We start from the raw sequence: 10,851 nt of genomic DNA, 5'->3' as shown, positions 1-10,851 counted from the left end.
TATTAAAACTACAAAAGCATTTCAATCAAGAGCAGTGAGTAACTCCCTCTTCTCTTTTATTGTTAGACTGTCATTAATGAGACTGACTGTATATATTAAGACCTACTTTAATGCACAGATCCAATATAATGTTACACATCAGATGTTTTTCGCCAAACGTTCACTTATGTCTTAAGACATAACAGATTATGTTTGAGAGAATACTCACCAAGACTCATTTTTGTAAAAACAACAAAATTGACCAAAAAAAAAAAAGAGAGACAATTTTCACCTTTGTTTTTTGTCCTGTATTTCAAAATTAGCCAAATCATTTTGCTAGCACGGGCTCACAAGTGATTTTAACTATTTAACAGAATCAGCTGGACAATTAATTAAAAATGCAATAAGTACTTAACAGTCCCCACACATGTGGATGTGGCTAACTGAACAACAACACCAAAGAAATTAAATATTCTAATCTAATGGACGGGAATACCCTACAGAACGCAGGAGAGATTGGATTCGTTTTTTTTCTAAATCGTTTTATATGAAATAAATAAATAATAAACCTTGGCTATGTGTCCCTGTGTAGACTAACTGAGACTTGACTTTTGCTTTCGTATTTCTCTGCATACATATGAAATAAACCTCAAGACAATTATTCAAAAAGCATATGATAAGTGATTAAACGTAAATGAATTTGAATTACTGCTCTTATATATTCTTTGGAGAAACCGAGATGAAATATACATCATGGATAATGAACTTCAGTTTAGTTAGGAGATGTTTCTGCAACACAAACTTCAACAGATTCTTAATAAGTTTGAAATATTCAACAGTTCTTTACTTTCCTTTGTAATATCAAGATACTTGCTTCTATATTATTAAAATTACAGTTTGAAAAAAAGAACAAAAAGCACAGTGGTATTGAAAGCTTTGTGAATCTGTCATGTATCCTTTATCTGATCCTCTGGAGGTGTTTTCTGGATGTGAGTGAATGTCTGTTTCGTGTGAACGGGACTCTTATTTTGGCGAGGCGGGGTGACGTCATAAGGCGGCGCCGCGCGATTCTGCTGGAGGTTCGTGTTTTTCATCTTTTAAAGCGTTTAACTCAATGCAACACGTTTATACAGTTCGGTAGAGAGCTTAGAAATGTGTTAATTATTTTTGAATGTAACAATATAATGTGTCTAATATCGTTAATGAACATTATTTGTGAGTAAAGCGCTGATCTCGCTCCCTATCTAGTGCAACAGTTCATCATAAACACTGCTTGCGCTCACAGAGAAACACCAGCTTAAACCAAGTCAAATCAGTCGATGAGCACTCGAATCACAGCATCTAAACACAACAACAACACAAACATGTGTAATGACAAACTACTAATACACTCACAATGACTGCACGAACGTGTAATCCAATATAATCTACAAATCAATATGCACCAAATGTAGATCATAAATGACTAAATACTAGTTCTCTGTGTAATCTGTGGTCTTTTATTAATTTGTAGTGCTAGTTTTGAGTGTTTTTGTCTAATCAGGTGATTAACTCTCACTCCCTCACTAGTGTGCAGACTAGGGATGTGCGGGACTAGTGGACTAAACGGTGCAGCTCCTACTAGTCCACACTGAAAACAATAGTCACCTACATGACAGAAAGAAAACCCTGATAATCATTCAAATTACCATCATTTCATGTTATTATCAAATTCCCATTGTTACACTTAAAACATTTTAAATAACAAATAAAACATTTGAAAAATAATACATTGTGTTTCGGGACGTAAACTACATTTGTACCTCATGAGTTTTCTTCGTGTCAGTTGTGGCGAGCTCAATTCTGAATTAGAAGGAAACGGTAAAGTTTTGTGTGAACTGTGTGATGTCAGATTGGCTTACAGTAACTCTACTGGAGCGATGCGTAATCATATTCATCACAGGCACGTAGGCGTCTGGATTAGAGACTTGCCAGAGCCAGCTAATGTCATACATCCCGCCGCCGTGCCGTCTGTTCCTCGAAGACCCACTTCAGTGCTGCTGCGTGATGTGCAGGTTGTAATATGCATCACAAATGTGGAGACATGGAGATAATCTCTGTAATCTTTATTAACAGGTGCAGAGCGGACAGCACATCTCGACACCGTCACAGCAGATGACCTACTAACCCCGGAACAACACTCATCAGGAGAAAAGGTAAGATAAGTAAACCCATGCCCCCCTCTACTGCACAACTTTGTCAAATGCATCCCATTTACTACACCGGTGCTTCCCGAAATTCTGTTGGCTTTTCGTTATCTCTGTGTTTTTCAAGTGCAGGAATATGTTTCCATCACCCTGTTTTAATGCACATTTTGAAGTATCGAATGAGAAACGAGTAATGGAAACACCAAATTTAGAATAAAAATCCCTTAATTCACAAAAAAGTTTTTACGCTCGCTTGAGGTGGTTTTTGACTTGTGTGAAAAAGGATTAATGCGAATGATGGGAGATGGAAATGTATTTTGCGAATAAATTCCTCTAAGTGCATATAAAATATATCTGACTCTGCGCTGAGGTGGGATAACTTGACTAGCAGCGGATTGATCTCGATCCACAGCGTCTGAAATGTTGTTACGGTCGTTCTTAAAGGCCTGAGCAAAGTCTGTCATCTAAGTATTTCTGAATAATGTCTTCCACGACTGCGTTCCCAAACAGCAGCATGCACTGCCTCCGAAAGCAATGACATCATTTTTATTGTGTTTCGTCTGCTCGCTCTGAGGCGCAAGTAATTTATCATATATGAATATGATTATATTCAGTTCTCCTAGTTTTCTTACTGATATTTAGTGCCAGTTCAACAGGTAATGCGTTAGATGGAAACAGTGCTTGTTCGCAAATGTTTGTATCCTTGATAAAAAGTTAAATTCACAACTTTGGCTGGAGACCCTAATGGCCTCAGGTCCTGTCTTTCTTTTTGGTCGTTTTGTTAGCCTACATGACGAAGTATGTTTTTAAAAGCCGTTTTAATGCTATTCCTTGATAAAATTCCCTATTGTTTTTGTCTGAGTTTTAATATGTTGGCAAACGTTATATGAAGATGAAGAATTCTGTCAGGCTATTGATTGATGTTTCATGGTTCTGCATTTCCCCAGCTGATATTAATAAATAATCATTGGCTGATGTTGAGTGTGTGCTCTATTTTATTTTATTTTTTTAACCGACCACCTAAAATTAATTGATTATAACGCAAGGCAAGAAAGAGTACAGCATAATTGTGACCTATTTTCTTATCATCTTTTGGGGGTTCTTGCTTTTAGACTAGTCAACTAGTCGGATACAAAACTTCCGTTTAAACGACGGTCAAATTAATCGTCGCGCGCATCCCTAGTGCTGACTACTGAACTAGGGAGCTGATTGGGTTTATTATGTGTTAATTATTCTGATCTTAAACACAGAGAAGCTCCTGCTGAAGAGACTGAGACACACTGTTATAAAGATGGAGATTATTAAAGAGGAGAGTGAAGACATGAAGATAGAAGACACATTCAGAGACAAACATGAAGATACTGAGACACACACTGTTATAAAGATGGAGTTTATTAAAGAGGAGAGTGAAGACGTGAAGACTGAAGAAACATTCAGAGTCAAACATGAAGAGACTGAGACACACACAGGTTGGTGTCTTCGGTCAGTCATCTCTTTATATTATTTTAACGGAGGAAGAAATGCTAGGTAGGAGGGAAAATTATAAGTCAATGATTTTTGTTCTCTTGCAAATGTTCCACAACTTTACATTCGATCCCAAACCATTTCAGATCTTTGCAAACTTTCTCAGGGAAAGCACTGACTCCGAAGCTTCAAATATTCAGTGTTGTTTACTGCCGAAGCTTCAAAGCTCAAAAAATGGTATTTGTAATATACAGTACCTACTGCTGTTGAGCCAAACAATAAAAAAAGGGGGGGACACCAGGGACTGCCAAACTGTCCCTAGCGATAATTTTGAAAAAACAAGTAAATATATGTATATGTTTTGTAATTTCGCATCTGATGACGCATCTGAAACATCATACCATTGATATTATTACCTAAGAAGTTAAAGTAAATAGGCTACGTTAGAAAATGGCGCACTTTCAAGCACGCACATTTATTATTTTTAAATGGGCAGAATGTAGTCACTCACCGGACAAGAAGCGCAACAGCTGATGAACCGAGAACCGTTTCTGTCGGACGTGTCCGGTTTGAGAACCGAGGAGCTGATGATACTGCGCAAGCATGATTCAGCATGAAGCTCATTGACACACAGCGCGTCTGAACCGAACTGGTTCTTTTGGTGATTGATTCTGAACTGATTCTGTGCTAATGTTATGAGCGCGGGGAAAACGAAGACTTGGATGAAGGGCAATCTGGCGAAACGTAAGTTTATTTAATAACAAATAAATCGCAATGGATTATGTATAGTAAGTGGATCATGGTTTCTGCGCTGATGACACCTAATTTATTTACTTCATATCTTCAAGACTTAAATCTTCATATGCACATTGCTGTTACTGTATTTGGGTGCGTTGTTGCAAAACTTAATTGTAAACTTTTCACGATTATGAAGTTTTTAACTGACTAAAGTTATGATTACTGACTTTATATATTTAAATGTTTGATAGACTTGACGTCATTACATCGAGCGTAAAAGAACTGGTGAACCGTTTTTTTCAGCTGGTTTGTTCAATCGAACTGTCCGAAAGAACCTGTTCACGGAAAAGAACCGAACTTCCCATCACGAGACTGAGCTCATGCGTCATCTTCGCACCAGTTATTCAGCCAATAAAGTGTAGACCTGTGTATTTAAAAATTGTGTCTAGTACTATATAAATTACAAAGGTTTAATTGGCATCTTTATTTTCAAACGACCCGACCGACCGCGACCCGAATATCATTACAAATATTTTTGGATGACTCGTAACCGCGGGTGACCGCAGGCACCCGCTCATTTTGGATCAACCCGCGCATCACTGCAGCTCACTCAGGGCAGGTCTATGCTAATATGGCGTTGTCAGTCAGCAGCCGTGGGCGGGGTCTGAGCAGTGTTACATCACTTTGTACTGCTTATGATTTATGTGGATTAAAAAATAAGGAGCGGGTGGATTTTTATCATTATAGAGTGGTTGTGTTCACGCACTGCCAACACACATTTGTCGAAACAACATGTAAAAGTGAATTTTGCACAGTAGGGGCCCTTTTTTCAGTAACAACTGGAAAATTTTGTCAGAATTTAGACTTGTTTTGGTTTTGTATATTAAAAGCCACTTAAATCTTTTCTGAACATGACTTGTTTTTATTTCTGTTCACCCTAGACCTGATGGCACTGAAAGAAGAGAGTCAAGAACTGAATGAAATGGAAGAGAAAAACTTCATGGCTGGTGAAGAATCTTTTAGTTACTCACAGACCCATATAACAGAAGCTAGAAATCTTAATACCCACATGACAATCCACACTGCAGGGGAGCTTTACACCTGCAAACTGTGTGGGAAGAGTTTCTCACTGAAAGGAAATCTTAAGACTCACATGAGAATTCACACCGGAGAGAAGCCATTCAAATGCTCTCAGTGCGAAAAGAGTTTTACACAGAATAAAACCCTTACAGTCCACATGAGGGTTCACACTGGAGAGAAACCTTACACCTGCAAACCATGTGGGCAGAGTTTCACTCAAAAACAAGGCCTTGAAGGCCACTTGAAAATCCACACTGGAGAGAATCTGTTCACATGCACTCAGTGTGGAAAGAGTTTTACGCAGAAAAAAAACCTTGATACCCACATGAGAAATCACAGTGGAAAGAAGCCTTACACCTGCAAACTGTGTGGGAAGAGCTTCTCACTAAACGGACAACTTAGGACTCACATGAAAATTCACACAGCAGAGAAACCGTTCACATGCTCTCAGTGTGGAAGAGTTTTTAAGAGAAAAGAGGGTCTTAATGTCCACATGAGAATTCACACTGGAGAAAAGCCGTTCGTCTGCTCTCAGTGTGGAAAGAGTTTTAAACAGAAAAGAGATCTTAATGGCCACATGACAAATCACACTGGAGAAAAGCCTTACGAATGCAAACTGTGCGGGAAGAGCTTCATGCAAAAAGAAAATTTTAAGACTCACATGAGAATTCACACTGGAGAGAATCCATTTGTTTGTGATCAGTGTGGAAAGAGCTTCAGATGTAGAGAATACCTCAATCATCACATGAGGATTCACTCAGGAGAGGACTGTTTTATATGTCATCAGTGCGAAAGGAGTTTCACAGACAGGAATCAACTTGAGAATCATGTAAAAATTCACATCGGGGAGAAGCCTTACGTGTGTCATCAGTGTGGAATGAGTTTCACAAACAGAGCAAACCTGGAGGATCACATGAGAATTCACTCTGGAGAGACGCCTTTCACCTGTAAACTGTGTGGAAAGAGCTTCACAATGAAAGGAGACCTTAATATTCACATGAAAGTTCACTCTGGAGAGCAGCCTTACAAGTGTCATCAGTGTGGAAAGAGTTTCACAGACAGGAATCACCTCGAGAGTCATGTGAAAGTTCACATTGGGGAGAAGCCTTTCTTGTGCCCTCACTGTGGAAAGGGCTTCACATACAGAGCAAACCTTGAGTATCACTTAAGAATTCACACTGGAGAGAAGCCTTGCACCTGCCCTCAGTGTGGAAGGAGCTTCACGGTTAAAGGAAACCTTAAGCTGCACATGAGAGTTCACACTGGAGAGAAACCTTACAAGTGTCTTCAGTGTGAAAAGAGTTTCACAATTAAAGGAAACCTTAAGATTCACATGAGAGTTCACACTGGAGAGAAACCTTACAAGTGTGTTCAGTGTGACATGAGTTTCACATATCACATAAGCCTGAAACAGCATTTGCAAAATCATTGTGAAAAGAATTTCTCGTTTTCCTTTGTGTGACAAAAGGTTTAGAAAAAAGGAGTACTTTTTAGCAACCATCTGGTTGCATTCACACTGGGGAAAGACAATTTAATTGTGATCAATGCAATAAAAGCAACACACTTATCCATATGCAAAGTCATGTAAATGTGAGAGCCTGTGTAATTAGTATGACAATAGAAAATGCATATGCTTGAAATCAACCGCAGCTGAATGTGAGCTTGATTGTCCACCTTATTGACCACTTATTTATTTGCATTATTGTATAGTTATATACTACATCTCTTTATACAGACTTTATCTTGAGCCTTATTATTTTCTTTTGAGCATGTTTACTGCAGTAAGAACACCTGACCATCTTCTTTGCTATAGTTTCAAATTTTATATGGTTAAGGTAGACACCTTTTAATTTTGATTATGTAGAGGTGTTGCTAATTGTCATAAATGTTGGTCAGCTTTTCTGCAATGTCTTTGTGGGGTGTTTTGAATGTGCTGTAAAAGAGGGATGTTTCTGGGGATGGCTCCAGTCGGGGACAAAACAACAAAAACCAGTTAAAGTATTTTCCACACAAAAAGAGGCACCTCTTACCCCATGGCTTACTCACCCTCAAGCCATCCTAGGTGTATATGACTTTCTTCTTACAGACGAATACAATCAGAGTTCGGCTCTCCCAAGCTTTATAATGGCAGTGTATAGTGTTCCAGATAATGTGTGTCCATCCATCATAAAAAGTACTCCACGTGGCTCCAGGGAGTTAATATAGGCCTCCTGAAGCTAATTTATGTATTTGTGTAAGAAAACATATCCATATTTACATCTTTATAAACCATGATCTCCAGCTTCCACTATCAATGCTCCACACGGATTGATTGAGTGCAGTATGGAGTACCACAAGGCTCAGTACTAGGACTGTTGCTTTTCACGTTACCCTTGGGAGATATCATCAGGGAACACGGTTTTAGCTTTAGCTGTTATGCTAATGATACTCAACTCTATATTTCTTTGCAGCCCGACAAAGCATACCAATTTGCAAAACTAACTTATGCATAGTTGATATAAAAAACTGGATGATTAGTAATTTCCTGCTGTTAAATTCTGAAGAAACAGAGGTGGTAATTATTGGATCAAAAACATTTGTGTCATAAATCCGACCTACGAACTTCTGTTTATTCACCACCAGAGGTCATTATCCACCACACAGACTCACACTACACACTATACCCAGGACTACATATTCCACAATCCATTGCACTAATGACACACAGCTGCAATCAATCAGACTCCCTATATACAGTAGGTGGACAACCAGAATGGGTAATTACTGCCGCCGCAGGGCCGCAGCGATAACTACAAGTCAGTAACATGTTAAAATCATTCGTGAAACTGCCGCCAGGTGGCGCAAAGGGACGGATTGTGAACTGAATGTAATTGTAAAATGTTGGTTTGTAAATGAAGATGAAAGGAGGAAGTAAAACAATAACATTATAATAAACATTGTAACATCCTTAAAAACCATTAGAAAATTTACAGTGAGTTAATTTCAAATGTGGGATAATCACTCTCACGGACTTTTTCCTGGACTGCGCCCAGCTGGTGGAATGACCTCCCGAACTCAATTCGAACAGCTGAGTCTTTACTCATTTTCAAAAAACATCTAAAGACTCATCTATTTTGCCAGCACTTAACCAAATAATACTAATACTTACCTTTTCTTTTCTTGTCTATCATATTCTTTAAAAAAAAAAAAAAACACCCTGGCTACGTGTTCTGCACTGAGACTTGTCATAGCACTTGTATACCGTTGTTGTTCTCTTGTTGATCTGATTGTTTCTACTGTTCTCATTTGTAAGTTGCTTTGGATAAAAGTGTCTGTTAAATGATTAATGGTAAATGTCTTAGGCTCATTTCGGTTCATTCTTGGTTAAAAATAAATAAATCTTCAGGTTCCATATGCAGAGCGAAATGAGAACGGTCCTCAGCATTTTTAGAAATAATTCTTATTAACTCTGTTATTATTCTTGATTTTTCTAACTGCTAACAGTTTGCATTTTCTAACTATGCTTATATGTGTGACCAAAAATGGAGTATTTTCTGTTTCGCACTGTTTGATTGCGCTGGCGCCTCACGCGCATATATTCATTGGAACAGTGCAGCTGGTCACCGTGTAATCCGGCGCGAACAAGCGGTCTACTTTGGCATTTTTTTGTTCATTATGATTTATTTATCCGTCAAATACTGAAATGCGTGAACTACAAAGCCTATTTTCAATTGGGCAACATCACGAATATGGAAACGTTTGGATTTCTCCCGAATGAGAGAACCCAACCTTACCTTATGTTTCCTTTAAATTATTATTATTATTATTAAACTAAGCAACATTTTTATATAACTAGTGCATCATATACTGCAATTATATTTATCCATTAAAATTATAAATTTTTAATTATTGATCTGTTCTTATAAATTTGTTAAATGTAAAGGATTTTGTTGTCAAGTGAGGGAACTAAAAATACAAAAATCTAAAAAACTAAAAATATCCTAGTTGGCGCCTATAACATTATTAGGCCTGCTGTTATTATTTCTGAATGTAATACAATTGCAATTCTACAATGACCTTTTTTTTTTCCTCTCACAAAAAAAAATAAAAATAATAATTTTTAAAAAAATGCAGCAAACGAAAATAGGTGATTAATCAGTTAAAATGTGTTTCTGTGGGTTAAAAAAAATTACATTATACAGGTGCTGGTCATATAATTAGAATGTCATCAAAAAGTTGATTTATTTCACTAATTCCATTCAAAAAGTGAAACTTGTATATTTATTTTATTCCATTTCACACAAGACTGATAAATTTACAATGTTTATTTCTTTTAAGTTTTTGATGATGATAACTGACAACTAAGGAAAATCCCAAATTTCAGTATCTTCAGAAAATTAGAATATGTTAAAAGTTTCAATATTGAAGACACCTGGTGCCACATTCTAATCAGCTAAAGTTAACTCAAAACACCTGCAAAGGCCTTTAAATGGTCTCTCAGTCTAGTTCTGTAGGCCTACCAATCAATTGACTCCTTGCACAAGGAGTGCAAGACACAAAAAGATGACCATTGACTCCTTGCACAAGGAGTGCAAGACACAAAAAGGTCAGTGCCCCCCCCCCAGTGCAAAAGAGGCTGTCTGTTCAACAGAGCTCTGCGGCCAAGCACATTAATAGAGAGGCGAAGGGAAGGAAATAGATGTGGTAGAAAAAAAGTGTACACGCAATAGGGATAACCGCACCCTGGAGAGGATTGTGAAACAAAACCCATTCAAAAATGGTGGGGGAGATTGAGTCACAAAGAGTGGAACTGCAGCTGGAGTCAGTGCTTCAAGAACCATACACAACATAGACGTATGCAAGACATGGGTTTCAGCTGAGCATTCCTTGTGTCAAGCCACTCTTGAACCAACAGACAGCATCAGAAGCATCTCGCTTCAAAAAGGACTGGACTGCTGCTGAGTGCTCCAAAGTATGTGCTCTGATGAAAGGTCAATTTTCAATTTCCTTTGGAAATCAGGGTCCAGAGTCTGGAGGACAGAGAGGAGGAGGGCACAAAATCCACGTTGCTTATGGTCACCACGTGTAAAGTTTTCCACAGCTAGTTGATGTGTTTGGGTGCCCATGTCAATCTGCTGGTGTTGGGTCCACTGTGTTTTTCTGAGGTTCCAAGGTCAACGCAGCCGTATACCCAGGAAAGTTTTAGAGAGCACGTTCATGATTCCTGCCTGCTGACCAACCTGTATGGAGATGCAGATTTCACTTTCCAACCGGACTGCAAACCTGCACACAGTGCCAACAGCTTACAGGACCGGGTTTAAAGGACCCGGTTCTCACTGTTTCTAATTGGCCATGCAAAACTCGCCTGACCTTAAACCCTAGAAAATCTAGGCGGTATTGTTGAAGTGGAAGAAGATCCGCATAT

The 10,851-nt window shown here is 38.3% G+C and overlaps 1 protein-coding gene and 1 long non-coding RNA gene across 2 annotated transcripts; both read left to right on the top strand.

The window, feature by feature from the left end:
- The first annotated feature begins 962 nt into the window (after window positions 1-962).
- LOC109106511 lies at window positions 963-3,562 on the top strand. Its single transcript, XR_006158787.1, has 3 exons — window positions 963-1,058; window positions 2,095-2,174; window positions 3,416-3,562. It is a non-coding gene; the product is annotated as an uncharacterized LOC109106511 (long non-coding RNA).
- A 17-nt stretch (window positions 3,563-3,579) lies between these two features.
- LOC122134387 (gastrula zinc finger protein XlCGF57.1-like) lies at window positions 3,580-8,358 on the top strand. Its single transcript, XM_042753852.1, has 2 exons — window positions 3,580-3,634; window positions 5,309-8,358. Exon 2 carries the CDS (start codon window positions 5,314-5,316, stop codon window positions 6,907-6,909), a length of 1,596 nt encoding a protein of 531 aa, XP_042609786.1. The 5' UTR covers window positions 3,580-3,634; window positions 5,309-5,313; the 3' UTR covers window positions 6,910-8,358.
- The last annotated feature ends 2,493 nt before the right edge of the window (window positions 8,359-10,851 follow it).

The sequence above is a fragment of the Cyprinus carpio genome, unplaced genomic scaffold (assembly GCF_018340385.1).
Source record: "Cyprinus carpio isolate SPL01 unplaced genomic scaffold, ASM1834038v1 S000000168, whole genome shotgun sequence".
NCBI classification, from domain to species: Eukaryota; Metazoa; Chordata; class Actinopteri; order Cypriniformes; family Cyprinidae; genus Cyprinus; species Cyprinus carpio.
The sequence above is the reverse complement of the archived record's forward strand: the minus strand, read 5'-3'. Positions and strand labels throughout refer to the sequence as shown.